Here is a 17,944-nt window from a genome sequence, read left to right on the forward strand (position 1 = left end):
TATAGTTTGAGATCTAGTAGAGCTAGTCTGAGTTCTTTGCATTTTTTCATAAATTTCCTTAATATTCTTGATCTTTGGTTCTTGCAGTGGATTTTCTTATTATTTCTTCTAGTTTTTAAAGATAATTTTTGGTAGTTTGATTAGCACTGAATAAGAATATTACTTTAACAGAATTGTCATTTTTTTATTTTATTAGCTCAGTATACCTGTGAGCAGTATATTTTTCCAATTATTTAGTTCTAATTTTTTTCAATGATAAGTGTTTTGTAATTGTATTCATATATATAGTTCCTGGGTCCATCTTGGCAGGAAGATTCCTAAGTATTTTCTATAGTTATTTAAAATGGAATTTCTCTTTCTATCTCTTGCTGCTGGGCTTTGTTGGTTATATATAGGAATGCTAATGATTTGTTAGTTTATTTTATATCCTGCAACTTTGCTAAAATTGTTAATTATTTCAACTAATTTGTTAGATGATTATCTTGGATTTGCTAAGCATACTATCATATCATTTACAAAGAGTGATGGTTTTGTTTCCTCATTGCCTTTTCTAATTTCTTTATTCTTTTTTCTCCTTTTACTACTAAAGCTAGCCTCCTAGTACAATAATATTAATATTGAATAATAATAGTGATTATAGGCATCCTTGATTGACCCTGATCTTACTGGGAAGGCTCTTAGTTTATCTCCCCATTACAGATGATGTTTATTTATGGTTTTAGATAGATATCACTTATTTTAAGGAAAGCTCCATTTATTCCTATGCTCATTAATGTTTTTAATAGGAATGGGTGCTAAAAAATTTTTCTGCATCCATTGATATAATCATATTATTTCTGTTGGTTTCATTTTTTTATTTCAATTGTTCAGTTATATTGATAGTTTTCATAATATTGAACCAACCCTGCATTCCTAGTATAAATCCCACCTAGACGTAGTATAACATCCATGTGATCTTTTGCTGCAATCTCCTTGCTAGTATTTTATTTAATAATTTTTTACATTAATATTTATTAAGGAAATTGGTTTAGAGTATTTGTTTCTGTTTTATCTCTTGCACTTTTAGATGCCAGCACAATATTAATATCAAAAGAAATTTGACCCATCTTTGCCTGTTTTCTCAAATAGTTTACATATGATTAGAATCAATTAATTAATTAAAATTAATCAGAATTAATTAATTAATTATTCTTTAAATGTTTGGGAAAATTCACTTGTGAGCTCATTTGGCCCTAGGGATTTTTTAGGGAGTTCATGAATGATTATTCCTTTTTCCCCCCTAAGATGGGGTTATTTTAGTATTCTGTTAAGTATTCTTTTGTCAGTCTGGGCAAATTATATTTTTGTAAATGTGCATCAACTTCTCTTCACTCCTCCTTGGAACATACAGTGATATCACTTCATTGTCTATGGTAACTCTTAACAAGATATATTTTTCTTCTTTATAACTTTTTTAAAAAAGATTTATTTAAAGCTATAGGATTAAGTGACTTGCCCAAAATCACACAACTAGGCAATTATTAAGTGTCTGAGGCTGGATTTGAACTCAGGTATTCCTGACTGCAGGGCCAGTGCTCTATCCACTGTGCCACCTAGCTGCCCCTCCTTATCATTTTTTAATTAGATCTAGTTTTCCTTTTCTTTTGTCAGATAGTGATTGCTGCCCTGCTGTTTTTTACATCAGTTGTTGAAGCCTAATAGATTCCACTCTAGTCCCTGATTTTTACTCTCTGGGTGTATCTCTGCATTGTGTTGCTTATAAGCAACATATAGCAGAATTCTTTTTAATCAGCTCTACTATTAGCTTCTATTTTATGGGGGGGGATTAATCCCATTCACATTCACAGTTATGATTACTAATTGGGTATTTCTCTCCATTCTGTTTTCCCTCTTGTTTATGCCTCTCTCTCCCTCTCAAACTTTTCCTTCTCACCAGTGTTTTGCTTCTGACCATTGCCTCCCTGAATCTTCCCTCCTATCTGTTAATCCTTCCCCCATCTTCTTGTTTCCCCTCCTACTTCCCTATAGAGTAAGATATATTTCTATACCCAACTAATTGTGTATATTATTCTCATTTTGAGCCAATTCTGTTGTGATTAAGATTCAAGCAATCCCCTTCCACCTTTCCTTTTACTTTAATAGTCTTTTGTATTTCTTCATGTAAGATGGTTTACTTCATTTTATCCTCTCCTTTCTTCTCTCAGTGTAATAATCTTCTTTATTACCTTAATTTAAAAAAAATCATCGTCTCCTTATATCTACACCCTCTGACTTTTCATTCTAACCACACTTGTAGTGATCTAATTCTTTAGAGTTAAAAGTATCTTCCTATATAGGGATACAAACAGTTTAGACTTATAGAATCCCTTACATTTTTTCCCTTTCAATTTTTTACCTTTTTATGCTTCTCTTTAGTTTTGTGTTCATATTTTTTCGTTCAACTCTGGTCTTTTCATCAAGAAAGCTTGTGAGTCCTCTGTTTATTGAATGATTGTTTTTCCCTTGTAGGATTATGCCCAGTATCAATGGGTATGATTCATGGCTGTAGTCCTAGTTCTTTTATCTTCTGGAATATCATATTCTATGCCCTCCAGTCCTTTAATGTAGAATCTGCAAAATTCTGGGTAATTTTTACTGTGGTTTCATATTTGAATTATTTCTTTCTGGCTGCTTGCAGTCATTTCTGTTTCACCTGCAAGTTCCAGAATTTGGCTATAATGTTCCTGAAAATTTTCAATTTTGGATCTCTTAAGAGGTAATTGGTTGAGTCTTTCAATATCTATTTCATCCTTTGGTACTAGGATATTGGGCAATTATCTTTTTTTTTAATTTCTTGAGGAATGTTACCTAAATTGGTACCTAAAATTACTTTCAGGTAGTCCAATAATACTTCAGTTATCTCTCCTGGATCTGTTTTCCAGATCCGTTGTTTTTCTTTATTTGCAAGGCAATGGGGTTAAATGACTTGCCCAAGGTCACACAGCTAAGTAATTATTAAGTGTCTGCGGCTGAATTTGAACTCAGGTCCACCTCACTCCAGTGCCCATGCTCCATCTACTGAGTCACCTAGCTGGCCCCTCTTTGATTGATTCTTGATGTCTCATGGAGTCATAAACCTCTAGTTCTCATTTAAGGATTTAGTTTCTTCAGTTAACTTTTTTTTGCTTTCTTTTCCATTTAGTCAGTTCTTATTTTAAAAAGGAGTTTCTTCAATAAAATTTTATACATATTTTTCATTTTTTGTACTTCCTTTAAAAGCAGTTTATTTTTATCATAATTCTCTTATATCATTCTCATTTCTTTTCCCAATTTTTGTTCTATTTTTCTTATTTTATTTTTAAAATTCTTTTTGGATTCTTCCAGCAATTCTTTTTTGGAAGAGAGACTAGTTCTCATTTTTCTTTGAGGCTTTAAATGTAGCCATTTTATTATTGTTGTCTCTTCTGAATTTGTATTTTGAGTCTTTGCTGTTACTAAAATAACTTTCTATAGTTAGGTTCTTTTCTGTTATTGTTCTTGCTAATTTCTTCCACCCCATTTTGTTACTTTTAAAGTTGAGTACATCTCCTAAGTGGAGGGGCACTGTAGAAGAGAAATGTTTTTATTTGCAAGGAAAAGAGCCACCACATTTTTAGAGTGAGATATTATATCAAAAGATTTTAAGATGAAGAGAAGGGTAGATGACATGAAAATGTTTTAATCTATACATAAAATTTCAATCTTTCATAAATTTCAAATGATAAAATAAACATAGTACAAATACAAACCTTATAACATCTTTGAGAATTCAACAAATAAATTTCCTGGAACTGAAACATTATTATAAACTAGGAATAATAATAATAATATTAATAACACATTTATATATTCCTTTAAAGCATACAAAATGCTCATTTTTTACTAATATAGTGTTAATACTTGTCATTTCTTCAGCAGCCCATTTTTAGCCTTATTTTGAAGAACTGCAGGTACATAAAATGAATCTTGTTTTTTTGAAATCAACTTTGGCTGTAAAAATGAAAGATGCTTTTCTTAGTATATGTATGCAGTTGAAATAATTTTAAAAATTATTTTAGAAAACAATGTAACTTGAATGTATATCTATAATATTTGTGTTGTATTTGTATTTTTCAGCAGGCCTCTGTGATATTAATGAAGGGACTGTAGTGCCAGAGGATCGTTGCAAGTCACCCACTTCTGGTAATTGTGGTTTTTGTTATCTTTGACAATGGTTGTTTAAAAGCCAATAATTACTATGGCTTATCGATAATACATTAGTTTGAAGAAACAAATCTATAGGCTCGTTGTGTGTGTATACTGTATGGATTAAAGTTCTATTTGATTTAGGTGTTGTTAACTTGATTTGTGAAATGTATATGTATATGTATATGAAATATATATGTTTCATACATACATATACATGCATGGGTATACATTTATTACTTTTTCAGTATAATTGGTTTCTTTTATGATTTTATATAGATTATTTTATGAATTTCAGTACATTCTGAGGGATCTGTGATGCAAAATAGTTTATAACTCCTTCCTGAATACAATTCATTTTGATTAATTTTAAAAGGAGTATAATTTCCTTCACTAGACAGTCCATGCCTCTTAGCTGTTAAAAAGTCATAGCACAAAATTCTCCACTTTGGGAATATTTTATTTCCTTTAAAATGATCATTCTTTTTGCTCTTTAAGGTTTTAATGAACTCTAGTATTTTCAATTATATAAACATTCCTGATACTTTTTGATAGTGTGGAAAGGAATGTAGTTTTGACAATAGTTTACTTTCCTAAAGTCTGTAAGTAAATGTTTTCAGTGGAAAAAACATTAGCATTTATATTACCTTTTATATTAAGTGTAAAAGGTTTTTGTGTACAACTCATTCCTCCAATCATTTGGTTGTTTTGATGGTAATCTTTGATAGGAAGGAATACTAGTAGTAGTAGAAGTTGCAGTAGTAGCAGTAGCAGCAGCAGCAGCAGCAGGAACAACAGTAGATAAGAGTTTTAAGATAAAAGGGCAATTTTGTAAATAGTATAGAATGATCTCTCACCTCTGGCTGATCCATACCTTTATGTGCCTCTTTTCTTTGTTGAGATTTTTCAGGAACATTATACATTATTTCTTGAACCCTCTATACCCCCAATCTCTTATTTATAGGTTAAGAAGATATGAAGCTAATGAATTAGTGATTCAAGATAGAGAGAAAGGGGTGTGTGTGTGTGTGTGTGTGTGTGTGTGTGTGTGTGTGTGATCACAGCTAACTACTATATTTTATTTAATATTATTTTAATAATTTAATATTATTTATTATTTAAATATTAATTTATTATTATTTTATTTAATATTATTTTAATATTTTATCTAGTGAGTTTATTTTATAATCAGTAATTTAGCTATGGAATCAAAATTTTAGGAGAATAATGTGAGTAGTATATTTAAAATCTAATCTGAACTTAATTGCAATGAAACGTAATTATCAGAATATAAAACATACAACTAATACATATTTCTTAGAAACATTAAAATTATTAAAAGTTTGTGTATATATCCATACATTCTATTAGCTATTGAATATCATAATTTATCCCAGGATTGACAGAAAAATTTTTTTTTCCAACTTCAGTAAATGCTTTGGTTCAAGGAAGTTGATCAGGCTATAGAACAAATTAAACTTTGTAGATTAAATTCAGTGCTTTACTTAAGAAAAGTTAAGAAGCCATTACAAAGAGTTGAAAATATTTTAATTTGGCCCTGATAGCATAATTTTGTAGATAAAGGACTGTCCTCAAAATTAAAAAGGACTTCATCCTGTCTTTGACATATGTAATGTGACCTGCACATCACTTACCTGCCCCATTCCCCTGTTTAAACACTCAGAGACTGTAAGCTACAAATTATTTGCTGATCTTTATTCTGAGGAGGGAATTTCCTCACTGTGATTTACTCACACTAATGAAATTACAAATCTAGATTCCTTCACATTCCCACACATGCACAAAAGGCCCAATACCCCCTCAAAGTTTTTTAGAAGCCTTTAGCAATAGAAACATTTAATAAACATATTCATATGGAAAGGATCATGTGATGTTTGTAGAACAATAATGATTTGTCTAGCTCTGGATATGTCTTTTCTCTTTTTGAAACCCAAATAGGTAGGAAAAGTTAAGACTGTGATTCCACTGGTATATAGAACTACTAGGTGAGAAAACTGCTTCTTCTCTGCAACTTTTGATATTTAATACTTTCCTGTGGAAACACAATAGTGAAAGCAGTTTCTGTCATTGAGCCGTCTTGAACCAAGGAATTACAGGCTTTCTAAATGACTTTCCATCTATTATGTCACTTTTTTATGACTTTGCATATGAAATGGGACAAAATAAATCATCTCTTTTTCACAAATTATACGTTTAGGGGTGGCTAGGTGGCACAGTAGATAGAGCACTGACTATAGTCAGAAGGACCTGAGGTCAAATCTCACCTCTGACACTAAATATTTATTTATTTGTGTGACCTTGGGCAGGTCAATTAACCCCATTGCCTTGCAAAAAAATAAAAGAAAATAAAAACAAATTATATGTTTAGAAGCAATTGCCATCTCTTAGTATGGGGGAAATTCAGCTATATCACAAATTCATTGTTCTTTCTACTGTGCAACAAACCAGCTGAATATGGGAAAGAATAAGGTAAACTATTATATTAATGCAAATTACAGTGAAGTAATAAAAAGAAGGAAGAGGGAGCTAGTAGAAGTATAAAGTTAAATTGAGAAGTCAGAATTCTCCATCGAGATTTGTGTGACTTATGATATATGGGACAAAAGTGAAATTTAACTCTTTTTAAGTTATTTTGAGTTCATAATTTTAAAAATATTAATTCTGTCTATTAACACTTTCATTGTCATACAGAAAAATTCAAATATGCTTTATATTTTGATACTCTTTGTTTTTGTTTTTGAAAAATTAGATATTCCTTCCCTTTATTTCACTTCCATGAATATATATATGTTTGTAATCTCAGCTTACAAATGACTCTTAATCATTTTGAGGAATTTTGATCATTTTTGCATTTTTCTAGATCTTTTATAAGTTCTATATAATCTTTAGATTATAGAACAAAATATGATAAATTCATAATACTTTATTTTTGTACTTTTATTTTGAAATCTATTCCTTGAAAATATTTTCAATTTTTATTAAATAAAAATTCAGCAAATATTTTTATTTAGGTAATATATTAACACAATTTTTCAACTGTCACAAACCAGATAGGTCTATAAATCAATATGGATTCTTTCAGAGGGAAAAAAATCTAACTTTAGTTTCATATAGTTAATATATGTTTATGTGTGAATGATCTCAAATCTAGTAGTATTTTATTCTCTCTCTCCTAATTTTGTGTTTGTCATTGATACATTTTAAAATCTGGCCAATTGAAATTAAATCTTGCAGGATGTTGATATTTTGCCCTTGGTTTTTTAAAATGGGATTTTTAAGTTTTTTTTTAAGATGTAATAATCTCATAGCCACTCTAAAGTTAGTACTCTTTTAAAGGAAAGGGGAATTCAATAATACATAGTAGGCAAGATAATTTACAAAAAGGAAAAATAGCAGAAAAGTCAGGGAACATTTGCCACTCAGTATTTTTATCTGAAATACAATCATAATTAATAATAATTTTCCTTGAATTAATAAACTAAATTCTACAAATTCAGTTGACAATACTTGAATGAAAAAAGAAATGAAATGTTTTCTTGTGTTTGCAGTTATAGTGTACATTTATTTGTATATGTAATTGTAAGAGAGGCATATTTGCATTCTGGCAACTTGTGATGGTGGGGAAAAGAAAATTAAAGGAAAGCCACAAATAGAAAACAGAAAAGCACAAATTCCTAGACAATTTTATCTTACAGTTATTGGTAATAATAGACTTTAAGAACATTTCATATAGAATAGAATCAAGCTTGTACCATATGTTAGGAGATTCTTTAATACTGAAAAATTCAAAGTATACGTTAAAAATAATTTCTATCAAATAATTATTTTATTTCATTGAGTTTTCTATATTGCATCCCATTTTAAAAATATTTTCCTAAGAGAAGGGAATATCAGTTATATTTTATACATAACTCTAAATACAGATTTCTGTACCATATGGTACCACCATTCATGGTTATTACCACCATTCATAGATATAACCTCTGAACCATTCCAACTATCTACACTCCTTCAGTTCCCATATTTAATCAGTTACCAAGTCTTGTTGATTCTGCCTCTTAATGCATCCCTTTCTCTGACCTCTTTCACTAGTACAGAACCTCATCTCAAAAGGAATGTTGACAGACTAATTGATATTACTGAGGTAGCACTTAGAAACTTCCATCATACATGAATTTGCTACATTGGTATTCTTAAGGCACAATAATTTATATCTCCTGTTTCTTTACATTTGCACAGGTTTTCTTAACATGCCTGTAATATTCGCTTTTCCACCTCTACTTCTTGGAATATTTAATCACCTTCAAAGCTCAGTGTAGGTTTCACATTCTAAAGCCTTTTCCCAGCCCTTCTTCCTTCCACTTGTTTTTGTCTCCTTCCCTCCACTACAACTACTTATTAATTATTTAACATATAATTTAATTTAGTTATCTATGTACATGTTTTCTTCTCCCAGTAGACCATAAGTTCTTTCAGAGCAGGGATTATGATTTTTTTTCCTTTGCATCCCCAGTGACTAACAAAGTGCTTGTACATTAAAAATCTAGTAAATACTTGTACTGAATTGAATCTTGGCTTAAGATTTAGTTCTGATTGGCATTATTGAACTTTAATTCTAGGAACTATTGCAGATCCAACTAGACAAAAATCCTCCTACTTTCTGTAAATAATACAATTACATTTTAGAGACTAATTTGATTATTTTTTCTTTATTTTAATTCTGTCTTTAGCAAAACTTCAGTATTTGTGAACAAATGACCATACTGCATTTCATTGTCTTCATTTATGTAGGTTCTACATCTCCAAACAATTCTGATGATGAACAAAAAGTGACTAATTTTATAGAAAAGGGTATAGTATATGTTATTTAAAGCATTTCATTTATTTTATTTATACTTCATTTAATTTTCTTTGAATAGATTTTGACATTTTATTTCAAAATGTTATTTCCAGTGAAGACCAAAAGCAGGAAATTTTCCAAGATGGTAGCCAATGATATCGGTAGGAAATAGCAAATTCTCTTTTTTGTTCCTAATCCAGTGCCTTGCTATACCCAATGCTAACCCAACTTTCAAAAAATCATCAAATGGCATTTCATTGCATTCTTTGTGTATTAATTTTTATTCTTTGTGATAAGCAATAATCTTTTGAGCTACTTCTTCTAAACTCATTGGGCCTATAATTATCAAAAAAATCAATCACATGTGGAATGCAGCTTTTTCTGTAATTTAGTGTGAATTTGTCTGTTTTGGATAATATTTAAAAATATAAGAGGGTTCAATTTATTCAGCCAGCAGCATGTTTTCAGTCCATTTTTAAACTGTTCTTATTTCCATTTTTTATTTAAATTATTTCTCTATTTTTTAAAGGTTTCTAATTTATTTTTTTAAGAACAGTAATTTTCAGCATATGTCTCTGGAACCTTTGCTTCAAAGGAAATTTTAGACAAGTTCCATAGTGAAAATAGATAATAGAAGTTAATATTTTATCCACCCAGATTTTCTTTTGTATTTTTTAAATGTAAAACATGAATGTTATACTAAATAATCTCAGTGTAAAAGTATTTTCAAATGTGATATAAGACAATGTAGATGTTTGTCACAGTTTTGGTTTCATAATTTTGAAAATCACAGTTCTTGGGAAGAAATAAATGCCTGTTTATCTCTTTACCAGATTTGTATTGTTTACTGTTTTAGATCCCCTCCCCCAAGAATTTCTGAACAGCAAAATATCCCAGATTTTGTTCAAGTATAAATTTTTAAAATTCCCAGGTAAAATTTTCATATGTCCTTTGAAATCTGATTAATGTTGCATGCAGTTATGAATTGAACCCTGTTATAGTCTTCTGGATGAATATTATTGGGATGCAAAGGGGTAAAAATATGTGGTTGCTTCTGGGAAAGGAGCTTTTCTTTTAATGATATCACAAAAAAGCATTTTAATCTCTTTGACACTGATATTAGTGAATCAATATTAATTATTAAACATCAAAAATTGCATAAAGGAAATCTATAGAACAATTTTTTCTAGTTCTTTTTGTAGCATGTATAGTGATCTTTCTGAATAATAATCATTTGCTGAAACTCACCCAATATTTTCACACACATATATATATATATATATATACATATATATATATACATAAATATATATTTAGGTTAGGAAATACACTTTTAGGAGTAAGATTATTTTGGCAGTTTAATTTTTATGAAAGATAATAAACAGGTGTGCTATTTCAATATGGATATATTTAAGAGAATGTTTTGAGATAAAAATATTTCAAGCTTTTACCCAGCAAATGAGTTCTTGTCAATTTGAGAGCTTAAGTTAGAGATCAAGTATGAAGTTCACAAAGTATTCAATAAGCAGTTTTCCATGAGCATAATACTTGATTTTGCTAGAATGAGGTCTTCTATAAAATGTTGTTTCAAAATCACAGAAATATCAGATGGATCAATGAAGTTAGTTTCTCTTAAACAACTTTTGGCAGGGCAGGATTTTTTTTTAAATGCTGCTGTAAATACTTTTATATGGCAAAGTAAGTTATGACTTTGTCTGGATCCCAATTGTGCCTTAAGATAGACTTCCCATCTACTATATCATGTACTCTGGAGTTCCAAATCCTTTATTTGATAAAACTTTTCCTCTTTGTTTATTGAATATAGACCTTTCTTATTATTATCCTTTCCCTCTTTTATCACTGTCACACTGTTTTGATATCATCTGCACCATCATGAGAAGCAAATGACTTTTCACAACACAACTTCCAAGAATGTCACCACTTCTCTTTGGTAGATAGTATCAAAATAGTAGCAAAGCAAAAGTCCCATATCAGTGATCTGGAAAAGATTTCTTGGGGATTTTCTTCATTTTTCCTAAATTTAGTTCTCATATTTGGGGAAATGGCAGTTTCAAGCATTTTTTTTGGTTGTGTGATCATATCAAAGAAAAGATACCAAAGGAACTTGAGTGACTATATGGTCCAACCACCTCTGACTTGGATAGCTTGAATAAATGTTATATATGTGAATGATATAAATTGGGAGAAAGTGGAAATGACAAAATCAAGATCTGAAGTTGCATCACTATGTTAAAACCAACAAGAAGAAATTTCACAGGGATGGAGTACACAAACCAAGAGGAAACCTAGTTTGGTAGCACATACATATGAGGAATGCGCAAGAATTTTGGTTTTTGGCAAAGTTAATATAAATAATTTGGTGCAGTTACTAAACCCAATATAATCTTAAGCTGTATTGATAAAACAATATTATCTAGATCACAGGAAGATGACAGATTAAAACCTTATTTCTTATTGAACAATTTAAGAGAAACATTAATAACTTACATATCATTTAGATAGAAGGCCTCCAGAATAGTAAAGAACCTAGAAACCTTGTCATTTGATAAACAGTTAAAGGAACTGTATTTATTTAGTATTAGTGAAAGGAAGACTGAAAGAAGATAGGCAATTTTTCTTTAAATATTTAATAGCTAATAATGAGGAAGATGGCTCAGATATTCTCTTAATATAGAAGGTATTAAGGGACATTGTGATGAAGAAGACTAATCCCAGAGTTGAAAATTGAGTTATTCTTCTATTATTCTTCCTTTAAACTTGAGTGATTCTCTTGACTAATCTGAACCTTTTTAATTTTTCTATTAAGGAGGAAAAAAAAGCAATTTTAAAAATAGAGGGCAAATACAAGATATTGTTTTTAATATTTTAGCATTTCTAAATGACTAGAATTAATCGATAGAAATTCCAGGATTTTGGTTCATCTAATGGAGCTTTCTAATAACTAGCATAATTCTACAATTTGAATGGGATGCCCCCCATATGTAGTAACCTCTCTAAACCTCTCCTGAGATGCAATGCAGAGCTTGCGGAACCTAGAGTTGGGAAGACCTGAATTCAAATGGCAAGTCACATAATCCAGTTTTCACATATTCAGTTTTCATCAAATACAAAATAACAGTAATATCCAGAGTTATTGTATGAACGTTTATCCCTGTGTCTGTTTCATATTAAATTTAATAAATGCTTCCTTTCTTCTCTCCCCATTCCTTCTCTCCCACTTAACCTAACTTCTGTCTTCCTTTTACTTCCTTCTTTTCTCATCATCCTTTTTTCTTCACCTTTGTCCTCAGCTTCTCCTTCCTTCCTCTTTTCTTTCTTTCTTCCTTGCCTCCATCCTCCCTCCTTTCCTCCCTTTCCCTTCCTTCCTTTTTTCTTTCCTTTTTTGCTTGTACCTCCTGCTCTTCTTCATTTCCTGTTTTCTTATATTTTTTCTTACCTTCCTTTCTTGTATATTCTTTCCTGCCTTCCTATCTTCTTTCCTTCTTTCTTGTCTGAATTCCAGCCTCTTTCCACTCTTTCTCTCCCTCCTACCAGCATCCTCCCTTCTCTTACTCTAGAAAAATAGAAACCAAATGATCATTTGTGTGGGATACTTGACTAGTGATTACTTTCCTCTTTAGGATGACTTTTGAGAGAAATTTGTAGTTTTTTTAGATGTATAAGATTGATCATTAGCACAGGCCCCATCTCATGTATTTGATAATAGTTGCACATTAGTTATGTTAATTTTGAGGGCAGCTAGGTGGTGTAGTGGATAGACACCAGCCCTAGAGTCAGAAGACCTGAGTTTAAATGCAGCATCAGACACTTAATAAATTACCTAGCTGTGTGTCCTTGGGCAAGTCACTTAACGCTGTTGCCTTGCAAAAACCTAAAAAAAAAAGAAAGTCCAGTTATGTTAATTTTGGTATAATTATTTTAAGGTATCCTAAATCTATTTTAATGCATATAATAATAAAATGGAAAGAACATTGAGCATCTAAACCAGTCCTTTTAAAAAATCAGTTCAAGTATGCTATTTAGATCTCCCAAAATCAGTCTAATTCAGTGAATTTTCTACTGTACAATACTGCTGTGCTATGCTTTATAATTTATACATAATCTCACTTTTTCTTTCTCATGTAGAATCTTTTGTGCTTTGCTTCCCCTCAACCCCCTACCCTCAAATGTTTTCTAAATTTGCAGGTTTTAAAATGGAATTGATAGCGATTCATTTGAGAGTCTTTATACTTTGAACAAAAAAGGTATGTACTAGTTGTATCTAATAGAGTAGTAAATTTTTAAATAATTTCTTCCGTAAAGCTACAATGAAATGATTTCCAACTGTTTTGTTTTCTATAAAGGTCTCTCTTGCCACAGAGTTGGCTGTTGGAGATATGTTTAAATGGGATTGTACGAGTCTACCTTAAACAATAACTAACTGAATCCATATTTATATGATAGGAATATTTTTGTGCAAGGTAACTTTAATATTCTAATCTTTAATATAGATATTGGTGGGTAGGAATTAAATTTCACACTAAGAACATTTTTCTATATCATACAAAACAATATGTTTTCTAATGAGATTTCTTTTTCTTTTTCAGGATAATGCAAAACTGAAGATTACTTACATACTAAATGTCTTAAATTTTTTTATTTCATCATTTATGTATTTTCATTTTTAAAAATAAAATATATTAAACAAATTTAATTTTCTGGAGTCTCTTTCTACTTGTGCCAATACAGCCTAATACTTTGATGAATTATCATTTCACAACCTCTCCATGCGTCTCATCCTCTGCGATTCTTTGTTATGTTTTTCTGTAAATCCACTTACCATAAAGTTTCTACTTAGCATTTAAGAAAGCTTCTTCTGGTTCTTTTACTGTTGAGAGGAAGAACTTATGCTTGTATTATCCTCTCTCAGTATACATCACTAATCTCCTTCCTTTTTGAGTCATCCTTGCTATTCATAACATCTTTCCCTCCATTTTACTCATAAGTTATTGTTGGTAATATGCTACAATGTACTTATAACTCCCATTCATATTTCCATTGTCCTTTGGATGAACTGCAAGTTTGCTTCTTCTCAGATTGTAGTTTTTCATGTAGTTTTTTATGTAGTTTTCCATGACTTAGTCACATAGCATCAAAAGGGAAATATTGGCATTAAAGATGAGCTTTTACGGTAGCAAACCTTCAGGAGCATTTAAAGTGTTATGGAATTTTCCAAATGAAACATCCCGATCATTCCCTAGTCCAGTCTTGGTTTCACTGTCCATGTTCTGTGCCTGTCCAATAGATTAGATATACCAATAGACTAACCTAGTGGGCCACCCCTCCGAGTACATGTTATAATCCAGGAAATACACATTTTTCATCTACTTTGTTTTTCCAGTGTGAATTGGTCAGACCAATCTCTTTCACATGACCATGGATTTCATTGAGGAAGCTTTGTGTGATGTTCAGAGCTCAATGCAGTTCTCAGTGTCATCTACAAGTAGTGTTTGGAGAGCCTCGTCATTAATAGGGCATCCCTCTTCTCTTTGAATTCTGTGGACACTGGTTAACACGTTCTTTAGGTGAGCATATATCTCCCCCTTTAATGCATTGTGTAATAATGATGCTCAGTGGCTCACTGAACAAAGTTATTTCTGTTGTTTCCTCTAGGATGCAATTTTGTATTATCTTAACATACATGTGGGAGACATCTTATTTTTTGGAGTGCCTTAATATTGTATTTTGTTCTATTGAATCTTCTAGACTTTAAATATCTGAATACCACTGACTTTTTATTCTTGGGGTTCTCCATCTTATTAGCTTGCATTTTATCTAAACATTGTTTATCTAAGCTATAGCTTATTCTTTTGTTCGGTAGAAAGAGGGAACAAATAAAAATTAAGTAAACATTAGTGTTTAAAATTCTTCATTTTTTTTCTTGTCCTAAAAAAGAATATATTTGGGATTTGAATTTTACTCAGTGTGGATTTTGGGAAGGACACTGCACTAGGAGTCCAAAGATCAACATTTCGATCTCTCTGTACTACTTAACAGTCATGACATTGAGCTAGTCATTTAAACTCTGAATCTTAATTTCATCATCTGAAATATGATGGGGTTGAGAAGTTTCTAAGGTGCTGTCAAGCTCTGAAATTCTATGTTTCTAAAGTGAATGCTTTTTAAAAAATCTCAACTAATAATAGATACAGCACCATCTTATATTCTTTGTGCTTCTCAGTAATAGGATTTTTATGGTGTTGTCTGATATAGAAAGTAAAATCTGAAATCTTTCGTGTTCCTTTATATTTTCATCAAAAATCTCTTTTGTGTAATATAACTTAGCCTAATAAATACTATGTAAAAATGAAAGTTGAATGAAATGATAGTTGCCCATATCATTTTGGTCACCTCTTTTTGGTAAATATTAAAGTCATGATTTTTTTTCATTTCTTTTGGAATAGTTCCTTTTTTGATCTTGGATTCCTTTAATATTATTTAACTTTCAGAATGGATTCATATTTATAATTTGTATAGTCATTTCACTTCATATTTTTCAAATGCTAGTCCTTACATACATCATACCCTTAGAGTCTCCGTTGATTACTAATGAGAATGTAATCATCATAAATGATGGGTCTATTTCATGATGTCATGGCATTTTATAGATGAGAAGGAACTAGAGAATATTTAGTCTGATTTTCTTCATGTCAATTTGTTTTTTTTATTTTTTAAATTTATTTTCATTGCTATGTACATGCATATTTCCAAGTTACAAAATTTCCCTCCACCCTCCCTTCCCATCCTCATCCCCTCAACAGAGAACAGTCAGGTTAGCATTTTACATAACATATTTTGTTAAACATGTTTACAAATTAGTAATTTTTTGTATGCGGATTTAGGATTAAGGGAAAGAGATGCATTAGAGATAATTTTTGTAAAATGTTCATCAGATTTAGAAGGGTTGGGTTTTTTCCTCCTGTGTTTTTTGTTTTGTGTTGCTTTTCTTCCTCTGACTGATGATAATGTAGTTCATAACTAGTCAGATGCAGTTGTCCTAGCTCTCTGGGCTGCTGAGATGATTTGCTTCAATCAAGGTTGTTCATCTCATAATGTTATTGATGTGTACAATTGTCCTTGATCTACTCCCTTATGTCATTTTGTTTTCCTTCCATTTTTACTTATTCATGGCCCCAGGATGATTAGCATTATCTGGTTTTCTATAATTTCTCTGAAGGCTTATTTTTCTTTTAAGTTATTTTTTTCTACTTACTAAGACAATACTTCCAAAAGAAAAAAAAATCTTTTAAATACTCTGTATTGTTTTGTTTATAAGTTTGTCCACTTAACTGCTTATCATGTTTTGGTAATTGGTTTACATCATTTATATTTCTTTAAAAAACTATGTCAAACAACTACTTTACTTCTTTTTTGCAAGGCAAATGGGCTTAAGTGGCTTGCCCAAGGCCACACAGCTAGGTAATTATTAAGTGTCTGAAGCTGGATTTGAATTCAGGTACTCCTGACTCCAGGGCTGGTGCTCTCTGCACCATCTAACTGCCCCTTACTTTACTTGTTGACTGTTTCAAGAGCTATCAATCAAACAGGAAAGGACTGAAGTTGGCTAGAATCAAAGTCTTTATCTCCCACTTTCTTCTTTTAATTTTGATTTTTGGAACTCAAAGTAACAATTCTAAAAGTCAGAAATAAGTAAAAGACTACTGAATTCTAGGCAGCAAAAAGTCAGATTTTAGTTTCAGTTCTAAGACAAGTTGTATGACCTTGGGCAGAATGATTGACCTTTCTTGGCATGAATTCTTTCATTTGTAAAATGAGAATTACAATAATGTCTCTCTTAAGATGACTAAGGAAAAATTAAATTCAATGTGCAAGTACTATATAGATAGTAAATCAGTATATAAACATAAAGCACTATTGTAATACTGGAGTTCTTTCTTATATATCCTTTGCCCCTTCTAAGATCTTTCAACTTTTTCATGTTTTCCATTATACTACTAAATTCAAACAAGTTTTCTGCAAGTTCTTATTGTCATTAAAACATTTTGACAGTATTGCTCAAAAGAAATTCCTAGAACAGTAGGAGCTATAAATGTATTATAATAATGGGTTAGAAGAAATAAAAAGAAAATAAGTGAGTATATAAATGAGATACAATATAGTATTGCATATTTTATAAACACTTCATTAGATGGGAGAAAAAATCAGAAAAGAAGACATAAATGTTTACATTTTATGCTATTTATGATTTTATTACATAGATAAGCTTTGAAATTTGATCTTGCAATTATGCCAATAAAAATAGCTTCTTTAAATATGAAATTATACCTAATTGACATTTGTTTATATAATATATTTTTATAAAGTGAGAGCAATATAAACTATAAGTTTGACTTTCCTAAAATAAGATATTATGCATAGGAAATTTCTGGAACCTTTTGAAGCAGTGTAGGTACAGAAATCAAATGGACATTTTTTATGTTAGCCAAGATGGCCTATAAGTAACCAGTTGGTATAGGGGTTAGAGTACTTGAAATCAGGAAAACCTGAGCTCATATTCAGCCCCAGACACAATAGCTGTGTGACTCTAGACAAGTCACTTAACATCTGCCTTAGTTTTGCCCTAGTAAATTGGGGATAAAGTGGTTATGAGAATCAAATGAAATAATTGTAAAACACTTAGTAGAGTACCTGAAATTTCTCAAGTATTACAGGGAATTTGCTGAATCTTTAACTCTTTAGATCACATGACGTATATACACATGATATGAGTATATGCATACGTATGTACATATCTATTTATATGTCTGCATGTATACTCACATATAGTCATTCACAGACACATGCAGCATGCACATATAT

The 17,944-nt window shown here is 30.7% G+C and overlaps 1 protein-coding gene across 2 annotated transcripts in view; it reads left to right on the plus strand.

Annotated features, from left to right (window-relative positions):
• Positions 1–17,944, plus strand: part of STXBP5 (syntaxin binding protein 5) — a 195,148-nt gene that overhangs the window by 141,718 nt on the left and 35,486 nt on the right. Inside the window, exons 19-21 of one of the 2 annotated variants that reach the window (XM_074187788.1) lie at positions 4,135–4,200; positions 9,016–9,075; positions 9,178–9,225. In XM_074187788.1, the coding sequence (XP_074043889.1) occupies positions 4,135–4,200; positions 9,016–9,075; positions 9,178–9,225 (174 nt within the window). The remainder of the gene's footprint in view (positions 1–4,134; positions 4,201–9,015; positions 9,076–9,177; positions 9,226–17,944) is intronic. The other variant, XM_074187789.1, reaches the window with a different exon arrangement.

Source organism: Macrotis lagotis, chromosome 5, assembly GCF_037893015.1.
Source record: "Macrotis lagotis isolate mMagLag1 chromosome 5, bilby.v1.9.chrom.fasta, whole genome shotgun sequence".
Lineage (NCBI taxonomy): Eukaryota > Metazoa > Chordata > Mammalia > Peramelemorphia > Peramelidae > Macrotis > Macrotis lagotis.